The sequence below is a fragment of the Herpailurus yagouaroundi genome, unplaced genomic scaffold (genome assembly GCF_014898765.1).
Source record: "Herpailurus yagouaroundi ecotype Mexico unplaced genomic scaffold, PumYag 139, whole genome shotgun sequence".
Lineage (NCBI taxonomy): Eukaryota > Metazoa > Chordata > Mammalia > Carnivora > Felidae > Herpailurus > Herpailurus yagouaroundi.
This window is the reverse complement of record NW_024412394.1, coordinates 43,351,467-43,364,865: the sequence shown is the minus strand read 5'-3', so window position 1 is coordinate 43,364,865 and position 13,399 is coordinate 43,351,467. Positions and strand designations below refer to the sequence as shown.

Sequence of the window (13,399 nt, the reverse complement as noted above, 5' to 3'; positions counted from 1 at the left end):
GTGTAGAATACAGAGATTCTACTCAGGTTCAGCAGTATTTTAAGGTTTTCAATCTTTATGTCGTAAGAGGTAGAGGGTTTTTATCACTCACCAGTGACAATATGGGCTGGTTCTATGATTTTAAAAAAACACAAGAATGACCAAGGAAGTTTTTGTTATTAAAAATGGGAACCATTTTGGTGAAGTGTGCTGAATCAGAAGCCACAAATTTGGTATTTTCTCTACAACAAAGAAAAATTGGATTACTATACATTGAAGAGGGAAAATCTTTCATCTATGCTGGTGACTAAATAACTCGTTTTCTGAACTCCTTTTCAATTCTAAGCTTATATGATCAGGGATTCTATATTCTAGAGTGACATGACATAGTCAGATTATGGCTACTAAATAATTAATAGTTGTCAGAAGTAGTAAAATATATAAAAGAATATTCTTTTCATTAGACTCAGGAAGTTAAAAAAAAAGTTTGGCTTTGGATGCTATTAAAATAAAATGAATGAAACAGTTTTACATACCTACAACATTCTTCAAACCAACGTGCAACGTAATCCCACATATAATAAGGCTCAAAGGAATTAAAGAGAAGGTTGGCAGTTTTAATCAGCTCTGCTGTTTTCTTATTTTCCCTTAATTTACTAAAAAGGAAAAAGAAACAAACCAAAACTAAGAATTGTTAACATTTATTTTTTCAAAATTATATTTGAGTGCAAATGTTACTTACATATTCCCAGATAGTTGCTAGAATACTTGCTAGCGAGAAAACTGCAACAAATCATTTTTATCTACTGCCACTCTATGACTTTATGTGTATTTTCCAAATTCAGGTTATCATAACTCAAATGTATGATCATGATCAGAAATCAGCCTTCCATGAGAAAAAAAATAGCTCTGCTTCAGCAAAAGAACACCAAGTTATTTTTGAATTTTGAATGCCTGTTAACCTGGCATTACATTCTTTTGTTTCCCCGGCACATGTAAGCCAAGTAGGGATTTATTTTGACAGCCTTGATTTTGAAAGAATTTTGTCTGCTTTCCTGTGCTATTCAGAATTTGCTTAAGAAAGGTTAAGTTTATTTTGGTGAGTTTCAATCAAATTATTGTTCTTAGCTGAAAAACAACAAAATAATACTGTAAATTGCCATTATTACTGAAACTCCATCAGGAATAATACCTTATTTCTAGTGGGAGCCCTCTACCACCCCTCCTAATAATGAAAACAGTTGTTTTTATATATATTGTGGTACTATCAATACAGCTAGCATGTCATAGCACAAATGACTAACTGAATATTCGATGGGGCAATATAAATTATCAGGCAGAGTACAGAATGAAATCGAGTATCAGGATAGTCAATATTAACTTCTCAAATAAAGATTCCACGGATACTTAATAGAAATCAAAAACTGTGTTAAAATGTTAAAATTTTAACTGCATTAAAATATACAAAACTGTGTTCTGTGTTTTAGGAAAGCCCACGTTATATCCAAAGCTTCACCAAGGAGAGACAAATGGAATGCAGATTACGTAAAAGAAACTGTAGTCTTGTAACTTTGTCATGTTAGATGAGACTGGAAAACACGTAAGCTGCTAAAAGTAGACAAGAAATGAAAAAGTAAGACCTTGTTGACATGAATGAATCTACCACTGACTTAGAGAAGAGGATATACTAATATTACAGGACTTGTCCCAGGCATTAAAAAAAAAAAAAAAGATATATATAAAACTGAAAGAAGAAATAATGATAACTTGAAAAGAAATTGTTTAAGGAGCACTTGGTGCCCTTTGATTCGTTTAACTCTACATTTAAGTCTTTTTCTGAATTATGATTTGGTCTCCTGAGAGTGTCGAGTAACCAAGAGGCACAACCCCATGCAAACCACCAGGCCTAGTTTGCAAGAAGGTACAACTTCCATTATTAACTGACACGTGGCAATTAATCTCTCGTGAGTTTGAACAGTGTGAATAAATTCCCTGAAATCTGTATCTTCACATTAACTGGTTAGAACCAACCCTGGTGCTGGTTCTACTATATAGTCAGGCTGTAAATGCCTAAAAAATCAGTGCAGTTAGTAATGAGAGTTCATATTACCAAAATATGGTAATATTTTAAATCAAATTTATCATTCAGAACACAAATTTCATATGATGAATGAGGACATCTTCATATCATGCTTAATTTTTTTGTAATCCACCTGCTTAACTGAGCATGATCCTTGCTGAAGGGTGGTTCCATTTGAAGATCCAATTCTGCTTTGCATTGGGAATATAATGTTCTAAATACTTCAATTAGGACATCTTCCAGAATTACAGGTCCTAAAATTAATATACATATTAAAGACAATAATTAATGAGCACTGACAAATCATGATTATTTACAAATTAGCCTGATCAAACGATACTTTAAAACAAGTATTTGAAAAATATTTTTCTGAATGCTAAACTGAGCTTCACATTTTGATCCGAATAAATGGTTATTGAACTATAGGTTGACATAATAAAAATCACAGAACAAAGGAAATGTGTTTGACAGTTAACAGCAATAACCTTGGGAAGTTATTTAATGTCTTTGAGTTTTAATGTCCTCATCTAGAATGAGGATAATAATACCAGAGTTACAGGGCTGTTACAGGGGTTAGGAAAAAATATTTACAAGGTGGGTAGCGTAGTTCCCAGAATATAATGAGGATTCAAGAAATACTATCTATATTACTACTATTGTTTTTTTAAATGATACAAAAACCCACAAAGCCAAACTTTGCTACAATAGATACTCATCTCTTTAAAAAAATTTTGAAGAGCTTTATTTATTATTATACAATAGCTAAAACACATTCTCAAAGCCATTGATACAACTCAAGTTATTTTTATATTTAAAATTTTTCATTTTTATTTTAAGAGTTGGTGAGAAGACATATATATTTGCTACTTTTGGGTTTCTTTTTGTTTTGTTTTATTTTTTATATCTGAGAAGGAGAGATGGAGACAGAGACAGAGAGTGAGCAGAGGAGGGGCAGAAAGATGAAGACAGAATCTGAAGCAGGCTCCAGGCTCTGAGCTGTCAGCACAAAGCCTGACATAGGGCTCTAATTCACAAGCTGTGAGATCATGACCTGAGCTGAAGTTGGACACTTAACCAACTGAGCAACCCAGGCACCCTTACTTTTGGTTTTTCTTAATTTCTGTCTCAGGTGCCATAACTAACTTCCCAATAAATCTACTATAAAAGAAATACACAATGAAGAAAGGGAAAACACACAAAACAAAGGGGATGTAGGGAATCAAGCTGAGGGATAGAACCCAAATATTTTTGCTCAAGTCCTTGAGTTTTGTGAACTAGGACAGTCATGAGAGATCACAAATGTTTCAGTAACTTAATCAGGATTAGGAAGAGCTCAGCATTATCTTTAAAATGACTTATCTACTACATATATAGTATAGGGTAAAATATGAGAACATATGTGTTGGATGTATACATACGTATCTTAATGTTCTGGAGTAAATTTTAGGTAAGAAATTGTTGAGAACCTGTATTTGAAGTCCACCTCAAAATATAGCAATTTTTCTACATAATGACTTTTATCTTATTTTTATTATGAGACAGTACAAAACAACCACATATGATCTTATGTCCTACGACAGTATACATTACCTAGCTCAGGTTTGTCAAGTAAACTGATTAAAATACGAAAAGGTTTTAGATCCTGCATTAAAGTGCTCTCTTCTCCAAATCCATTCACTTGTAAGATGCCCACCATTGCCTTTAAAAAAGAAAAAGTACATTACTCATTTAATTAAAATAAACAGATTCAAAGACTTTTTTCTTAAGAAAAAAATTTAAATACGACCATATGTAATGGAGATTTACATCTATTGCTTTTCTGAAACTCTTTCACTGAAGTTAGCTTTTTTCCTCTGCTAAGGGGGAAAAAAAGGTTTTATTCATCCATCTTGAGAGAAAAAAGAGTGCTTACATTTGCTCTAGAAAAAAAGTGGAAAAGTTAAAGAAAATCTAGAAAAATAAATTCATGGTTATTTGAATTTTTGCCTAAAAGAAAAAAGTGTTTCTATTTAACATCATCATCAATGCTCCAAACTATGGCACAGTATCATGACAGCATCTGCTATTATACAATTGTCTTCCCATTGGTAGTTCAAAACTATATTCTTATAACTTCACTCATTTAAAAATGCTTCAGATACCAACAAATCTCTTTGAGTTATCTTGAATATAAAGTAAAAATAATATAAAAGTATGGCTCATTTTAACTTTTCCATTACAATAGCAGTTTTACCACATTTAGATTCCTCATGCAACCCAAATTTTCCCAAGGCTTCAGAGGATACAACAGAGGTCCTAGCCCATTTTTGGAAGAGCTCCAATTCACAGGGCAGACAGGTAAGAAGCTGTAACTATGTATTAATAAAGTTATGAGAACAAATTAAGCAATCTCTGGACTGACACAGAAATGAGTCTATCTTAAGATTACTTACTCATTGTATTGTAATCATTTGCTTGTTATAATCATGCTTAGGAAGTTTGTGAGTCTTGTCTCCACCCTTCAGTGATGAATTAATTCAATTAAGGCAGGACCTTGTCTTACACTTGTTAACTCTAGTGATCAGGGAGTAACCAAAAAATAAAATGAAAGCATTCATTACCTGGACCAACAATTCTTTTGAAAAGGTAGTGAAATAGTAAGTAGCATGTTCTTCAGGATTACTGTGTCTTGTGCTTCTGGGTCCTATGATAGCACCGTTGTTATCAAAACCTCCATGGAAACAAATGGCAAAATAAATTATACTGGAATTCTCAAAACTGTTGTTCATTAAATACCAAAACACCAAATATCTCAAAAACAACACCAAACACTTACCAATTAGTAGCCCAATCAATGTCAGCAAGAGAGATCATTTTAGATAGTTTAATAAAGGGAAACCAATTCAATACATAAGCGAGTATCATAGTATTCTTCCAGCATTATCCAATATTTTCCTTTTCAATCTAACAAATAGTGAAATAACTGAAGATTCAGAAAATCCAAGATAAGTTATATTTTATCTTTTCACTCTAAGCAGTAAGGAGTTGTGGATGGGCCAAACACTCAAAGTATGGAAAAACAAAGAACTTACTGCTTGCGTGTGAGACTGGTAAGGTACCATGTGTGGGTCAGCAGTAATAGTTCTGATTCCTTTGATGACTTCAAAGTTTTGGAAATTATGTTATTATTTTGATTATTTATCCTTCTTTGTCTACATACTCACAGTATAACAGCCTCAATTTATAGGAGGAAAAAAATCTTGTCAAAGGAAACAGGAATGGGTTAAAATAGCCTCTAATGTTAAGAAGATTTTGAAATTTCTTCATATAATACACAATTAATCCTACTTACATTTTATTGTCTATTTAAGCAAACTATTAATTTCTTCATTTATGACACACATGAAACTTGATAATACTTATGTATGGCAAATTTCCCTGTATCTTTCCCAAGCTAAGACCATACACATCAAACACCTACCAAGAAGCCATGCATAAAGTCTTCGGTTCAGGGACATATCCCTCCTCAGTACTACATGAAGAGCTGCTGACAAGATCCTGATCATATCTGGTCGAGTGGCCTGAAAAAGTTAAAGATGTAGTTGTATTTCATCACATACAAAAACACATTCTTTTTTTCCTCTTTAAAAAACATACCACCTTGCAATACGCTCAGAACTTTAGGGCTTATGAGGTAGTTTCATAGAAGACTCATCTGACTCTTCAAACACAGGAATGATTATTGTCATTTTACAGATTAGGGAACAATAAGAAAAGGTAACGCAGCTGTTTAGTTGCATACGTGAAACTATACCTCAATTATTTTAATCTCCATTTTAAAATTCGTTATCCTATCCAGAATTAGCAAGCTCTGACACAAAACAAAAAATGGAGTAAGATGGAACCGACTCAAGAAAATCATGTCTTTAGTCTTTTACATTCACAGCTGTGTCAACTGGTGGTAATTACTTTAGATGTTCATGATCTTCATCAATTTCAAGCCTTTCATTTCCTGATCTCTTAAAAATTTTTATCTTGTAGTATTTCAAACATACAGAAAAATATAAAAAACAATATAATGAATGCTTTTTGTGCCCATATCCAGCTTTAACAAATCTTTTCATGTTACTCAAGATCTTCTAAAGAGAAAATAATTTTTCTTTGCATCCTTCCTAATAGTCTTAATTAGATATTTAAAAAATATACTAAAGAAGATCTGGTTTTCACTAAAAGAGGTGAAGTTAAAAGATAACAGGAAGGCAGCTAGTTAAATTGCTATTAATTTTAAGACTATTTCTAGATAATCACTTTAAAAGAGAATCTTGGACCCTGAGCATTAGAAGGTAACGTGGAAATCAATTAGTCTAACAATCACTCTAGAATAAAAAGGGCCTAAGTACTTAGCCAAATTCAAATGTCTGGTTATTGCCTCACCTAGATAGAGAATGGACTTTACAAAAAAATTAACTTTATTTTTGAGAACTGACTTCTTTATCATAGACTTGTCAACTTTTTACTATGCCATGCTTCTTGACAGTATTAAGCAGCTTACATGTTTTAAAGGAATCTTCGAGAAATAACTGAGATGTTACAGAACACAGATCATCAATAGCCAAAAAATTATGGTCACTCATCTGAACACAGAGGTCTTTATTAATCTAAGCAATTCGCAAAGTGTGGTCCCTGAACTCCTGAGGATCTCTAAGACTCTTTCAGGGGGTCCACGAGGTAAAAACTATATTCATGACAATTCCAAAATGTTATCTGCCTTTTTTGATGTGTGGGCATTTGCTCTGATTATGCAATACTGAGTAAAACTGCCAGCATCTTAGCAAGAAAAGAAGCAGTACAGCAGTGGCATCTACCGTACTTGTGGTCATGGTATTCTTTACTGCCATATACTTCTAGTAAAATTAAAAACAAAGAAAAAAAAAGCCAGTTTCACTCAAGAACGTTGTTGATGAAGCAGAAGTTTGTTTTATTAAATATTAGTCCCTGAACACACGTCTTTTAACACACGTCCTGTGTAATGAAATGGGGAGTATACACAAAACACTTCTGACATATACTGAAGTATATATGATGGATGTCTAGGGGCACATGGGTGGCTCAGTTGGTTGAGTGTCTGACTTTGGTTCAGGTCATGATCTCATGGTCCCTGAGTCTGAGCCCCTTGTCAGGCTCTGTGCTGACAGCTCGGTGCCTGGAGCCTGCTTCAGATTTTGTGTCTCCCTCTCTGTCCCTCCCCCACTCATGCTCTCTCAAAAAAAAAAAAAAATATATGATGGATGTCTTGAGGAAAAACACTTGTGTGACTGTTTGCATTGTGAGCTGTACTATCGGCTTTTTTTTTTCATCAAATACCACTTTTGCCTGAAAGAGTGATTGATACAAACTATGATTACCAGGCTTGAACACGTGGCACATATTTTCTCAAAACTAAAGTGTCACTGCAACAAAACAATTCATATTCATCATTACAAATAATAAATTTAGAGCTCCTAAGAGAAAATCTGAATTTTTAAATTTTTTGTTTTATTTTCTTAGAGAGAGAGAGGACAGGAGCAGGGGAGTAGCAGGAGAGAGAGAGAATCTTAAGTAGGCTCCACTCCCAGCACAGAACCCAAAATAGGGCTTGATTTCACGACCATGAAATCATGACCTGAGCTGAAATCAAGAGGTGGATGCTTAACTGACTCAGCCACCTAGGCACCCTAAAGATTTTATTTGTTAGTAGTCTCTACACCCAACTTGGTGCCCAAACTTCATTCCTGCCTCCCCCACCCCACCCTGCCCCGCCACTGAGGTCAAGACTCACATGCTCGACTGACTGATCCCACCAGGCACCCTGATTAAATCTGTTATTTGGCTTGAAACTGTATGTACTGAATTAAATTAAATTGGCTTGAAAGCTTCCCAATACCTAAAAAATTTTACTGATGAGATCAGTGGGGATAGTAAGAAATGTGATAGTTGTTACTGTGTTAACCTTCGAAAGATCTGCATAATTTGGCAACTAACATTTTCCAAATAACCAACCATGATGTTACAAAAGCATATTTGGGTAAAACATCCATTCAAGGGTAAGAAAGACCAGGAGGTTTTCATGAAACAGAACATGAAAAGTTTATTGATATGGTTTCAGATTCCATACCGCAACTAATTTTTTAAAAACTGCAGCTTATTGAAAGGTGCTTGGGTGGCTCTGTTGATTAACCATCTGAAACTTGATTTCAGCTCAGGTCATGATCTCTCATGGTTTCATGGGTTCAAGTCCCATGTTGGGCCCCACACTGACAGCACAGAGCCTCCTTGGGATTTTCTCTACCTCTCCCACTCATGTGTACGTGCTCTCTCTCTCAAAATGTATAAACATTTTAAAAAACCACTACTGGGGCGCCTGGGTGGCGCAGTCGGTTAAGCGTCCGACTTCAGCCAGGTCACGATCTCGCGGTCCGTGAGTTCGAGCCCCGCGTCAGGCTCTGGGCTGATGGCTCGGAGCCTGGAGCCTGTTTCCGATTCTGTGTCTCCCTCTCTCTCTGCCCCTCCCCCGTTCATGCTCTGTCTCTCTCTGTCCCCAAAAAAATAAATAAACGTTGAAAAAAAAAAATTAAAAAAAAAAAACCCACTACTTGAGTTATGGTGTAGTATCAAAGAAGAATATGCTGTTTTAACAACAACAACAACAAAAAGACTGCTGAAACACTCCTCTCTATTCCAATTACGTATCAGTGTGAGATCAGATATTTTTCATATACTTCAAATGAAAGAAAAAAATCACAACAAATTGGATGCAAAAGCAGATATGAGCATTTTGTTCCATACTAGAGCATACATTAAAGAAATCTGTGGAAAATTTCTACTCTATTCACTAATTATTTCAATGTGTTGAAAGAGCTACTTTCATAAAATGTTATCTATACTAACATGATAACTCTGTTACTGTTAGCTTTTAAGTAAATTAGTAAATATTTAAAAATTTGTCAGTTTTAATTTCTAGTATGATATAGATAAATCTAACCTCCATAAACAAAAGATTTTTTTTTTAGGATCCTCAATATTTTTAGAGAGTAAAACAGGGTCCTAAAACCAAAGCATTTGAGAACTGCTGATCTAACATCAGATATGAAGATTACAGATACTGCTACAAAATCTTGAAAAGTACTAATGTCTCCCAATCTTATTTTGAGGAAAAAAAACTATTCTTAAGAAAGAAGTCACTACTTTTTCTTTTTTTTTTTTTTTAAATTTATTTATTTGAAAGAGAGAAAGCGTGCATATGTGCAGGGCTGGAGGCAGAGGGACAGAGAGAGAGAGAGAGAGAGAGAGAGAGAGAGAGAGAGAGAGACAGAATCCCAAGCGGGCTCTGCACTGACAGCACAGAGCTCCATATGGGGCTCGATCTCAGGAACTGTGAGATCATGACTGGAGCTCAAACCAAGAGTTGGACACTCAACCAACTGAGCCACCGAAGCGCCCTGGAAGTCACTTCTTGCTTACTGTTGACATCACCACATATTTCTAATATGGAAAACAATTCTCACTTAAAGGTATAAATGTTAGAGATTAGGGTCAACTTTCCATGAAATAAGTAAAAAGAGTCTAATAACCTGTCAACTGCTGAAGCTCTTAACAGTAATCACTTATGGGACAAGGTAATAAAGGCTCTGTTAAGTTACAATTACAATCAATATTTGCTTAAAATTATATGCAAGATATGGAAAGAGGAAAATGGAGAACAAAGATGACAACTTCACCCATACTCTCAGATAATCTAAAAACGTGGTATGGTAATAGGTGGAAAATATTGGCTCTGGGTAGGGTACGTACTTAAACTTTAAACGTAGCTATTGTTTTTATAATACAAATTATAGAAGGGAAGGCTTGAGAAAATCTTCTTGGCTAGGAGGGATACAGAGGTGGTAGAGTAAGAAAGTACTGAAGGAAACTCAGCTAAACAAAAGGTTGAGAAACACTGGTCTAATGAGATTACAAATTAAGTTCTTCCCAGTTTAAGTCTACCATGACTTAATCCCTCACATTTTATTGAGTCACCTATCGTACACTGAAGGAGTAAAAAATGTTGAATGCCTGGAAGGGAAGAAAGACGGGGAAGGTTTAAGAGTAAAGTTCAATACATTTTTTTTTCAATAAAGATCCAGATAATAGACATTTTAAGCTTTTGAGCCATATACGTTATTTTCGCATATTCAAATCAAACTCATTATTACCTTGTGAGCTGTATGCCCACCCCTATACTGGTAAATTCAGACTACACTGATGTCCCAGCAGGTGTTTCTGTGAAAAGTCAGAGACAGAATAAAGGCTTCTGGTTTAAGGACGGAACATTTAAAAAAATTGAAACTGAGTATAGTTTGTCTCCCAATTAGGGGCAATATAGGCAATGAAGTATAAAATTCTCCAATTATTAACAACTCAATTTCAAACAGAATAAAGTAATAAAGAAAAAGCTGAGTATGATAAATCATAATGAAAATCCACCAGTTTATCTACTAACCACAGCTCTGACAAAACTCCCAAACAATAGTCTTTTCTGCTAATGACTTTTTAGAAATAAAGTTTTCCAAGGTAGAAATTCTTCATATCTTATTACTTTTGTACCATTCTGAATGTTCACATATTGGTGCTCATAACTTTTCAAAGTTTAGAGCTCCAAAGAATTTAGACCATTTCTTTAAAAATGAGAACATTGATTCAATTAAGTTCTACCAGTGAAACATTTCACTCATGATTTGTTAACTGCTCTCATTTGTAATAAAAGTACTAGAGAATGTCACAGTGACTGAATATTTGGCTTTCCAACAGCCAACACTGCTAACGTTCTAACATACATCACCAAATCGCCAAACCAAGAAAAGGTAACATCATGACAGAGATAACAGCTAGGTGAACCTAGGTCTCAGAGACCTGCCTCACTCAGAGTTAGCAATGATTATCTTTTGTTTTTCATAGGTTACAACTTTTTTAAAAGGTATGAAATTTTAAAATTTCAATTTCCATGTTCTTATCCAAATCAGTAAACCCTTTTTTCCCCCAAATTCCCCAAAATTCCACTCCTTGAAAAAGGAATTTGCTTTTTATGTATTATACTTACAAATTTATAAAATAATTCAACCTAAATTCTACTAAAAAAATAACTACATGAGGAATCTAGGATTTTCCAAAGAATTCCTTATATTAATATCATTATTAATGTTGTTACCTGACTCATGTGGAAGGGAAAACAGAAGAGTATGAGGTCCAGTGTGCTTCTCTGTACAAGTACACTTGAGTCCTGCACGGAAGTACTTACTGCTTCTACCTGAAATAAAAGAGCCTTTAACATCTCTTGTCTGTTACATTGGGAAATATTTACTGTGCAAATGGAATGGTTCATTTTTTCCAATAACTAAAAGTATGCTTCTCAGTTTCTTATCACTAATTAAATGTATTTATATTATTTTGAATAAATAGGTAAATATATTATGAGGGCTTAAAAAAAAATTAAGGCACACAAAAGAGTATACAGCAAAAAGTTCTCTCCCATATCTATCTCCCAACCGACTTCTTTTCTACAATGCAACCAGTATTATTGGTGACTATTTTCTGAAATGTAAGTAAATAAAAACACACATGCATATATCCCAAACTTTGCTTTTCTCCTTTAACAATATATTTTGGAGATCTTTTCTTAACACTACATAAAGAGCTTCATTATTTTTTCATGGTCAAAGAGATACTCTATTTCATAGATGAATCCTAATTTTTTAATAGGCTCCTAATAATAGACACTAGTACTGTTGGTAAATATTTACTACTGTAAATAATGGTGCAATATATAATATACAGATGTACATTATAGGATAAATCCCTTAAAGTAGAATCTCTGGGTCTTGGGGATATGCATTTGCAACATGAATAGAATGCTTCCCATTAAGGTTATGTATATTTATATTCTCACCAGCTATGTGTGACAATTTCTGTTTTTTCATGTTTACTAATGCCTTTTTTTTTTTTTTTTAATTTTTGCCAATCTGATTTATGACAATTGGTATCCTGGTGTAAATTTTTATTTCTATTATATGTAATAGAGCATCTTTTCATATGTTTATTTGTATTTCTATTAGGTAAATTATCTGTTCAAATCCATTTTTCCACTTGATTGTTAACAGTTGCTTATTTATTTATAGTAGCTCCTTGAATAACAATGAAGTTAGTCCTTTGGCTGTGCTATGTTACAAATAGTTTTTCAATTATGACATTTATTTTTTAAAGAAATAAAGTGACTTGTTTAAAATTTCCATTAACTCGTTAAAAGGAAATGTTAACAATACATTTAAAAATTTGCATCAAAATGGTATAGTCATTTTATAAAATTCATTCATAAAAGAATTCAACCTAAATTATATTAAAAAAATAACTACATGAGGAATCTAGGAATTATATCTTAATAAAGCTGTTATTTAAAAAAGTTAACATACCTTTACAATATGAACCACTTAGGAATCCTATTCCTAAATACTTTCCCAGGAAATAAAAACATATTTCTACACAAACAACTGTACGCAACTGTTTATAGCAGCTTTATTCATTACTGCCCAAACCAGAAACAAATGTTAACTGGTGAATGAATAAACAAACTGTGGGACATTCATACAATACAATACTACACAGCAATGTAAAGGAACTAACTACTGATATATACAAACACATGGATGAATCTCAAATGTTATACAAAGTGAAAGAAACCAGACTTAATGGCTGATATTGTATGATTCCATCTATGTAATGTTCTAGAAAAAGCACAACTATAGAAACAGAAACCAGACCAGTGTTTGCAAGGGCCTGGGAACACAGGGTAAGAGAAGTAACCACAAAGGGGCACAGAAGAACTTTGTGGGGTGATATAAATGTTCTTTACCTTGATTAGTGTATTGATTACCTGACTGTAGGCATTTGTCAAAATTCATACAACTGTACACACAAGATGTTATTTTCAGTGTATGTTTATTACAGTTTAATAAATGTAACCAAAATCTGCATAAAAATCTCAGTCATTTCACAATCAGATGGGAGAAAAGTATGGGATGGTTAATCACAATATTTAAAAAAACTTTTCAAAGTGCCTTTGAGGGTTTGTTGTTTACTCCTTGCTAGTTTTCAGAGATAGCACTACAGAGATAAAAGGTTTCCTTTTGTTCTTCATCTAGAAATTAAAAAGTTTAATCAATGTGATTTTTTTGGTACAATTTTTTACCATCTACTTTGGTACTAGAGATCTTCTTGCAAAATTCCCATACAGAATCTAAAACCCATCTTTCCCATAATGAAAGCTATGATTGAAGAGAAGGTTCGCGTGGG

The 13,399-nt window shown here is 33.7% G+C and overlaps 1 protein-coding gene across 8 annotated transcripts in view; it reads right to left on the bottom strand.

Moving 5' to 3' along the window:
• DOP1A (DOP1 leucine zipper like protein A) overlaps positions 1 to 13,399 on the bottom strand; it is a 113,733-nt gene that overhangs the window by 53,265 nt on the left and 47,069 nt on the right. For 6 of the 8 annotated variants that reach the window (XM_040474034.1, XM_040474033.1, XM_040474038.1 and 3 more), the window contains 6 exons: positions 11,262 to 11,360; positions 5,520 to 5,619; positions 4,660 to 4,769; positions 3,650 to 3,758; positions 2,193 to 2,313; positions 516 to 635 (listed from right to left, as the gene is read on the bottom strand). In XM_040474034.1, the coding sequence (XP_040329968.1) occupies positions 516 to 635; positions 2,193 to 2,313; positions 3,650 to 3,758; positions 4,660 to 4,769; positions 5,520 to 5,619; positions 11,262 to 11,360 (659 nt within the window). The remainder of the gene's footprint in view (positions 1 to 515; positions 636 to 2,192; positions 2,314 to 3,649; positions 3,759 to 4,659; positions 4,770 to 5,519; positions 5,620 to 11,261; positions 11,361 to 13,399) is intronic. The other 2 variants (XM_040474035.1, XM_040474039.1) reach the window with 1 other exon arrangement.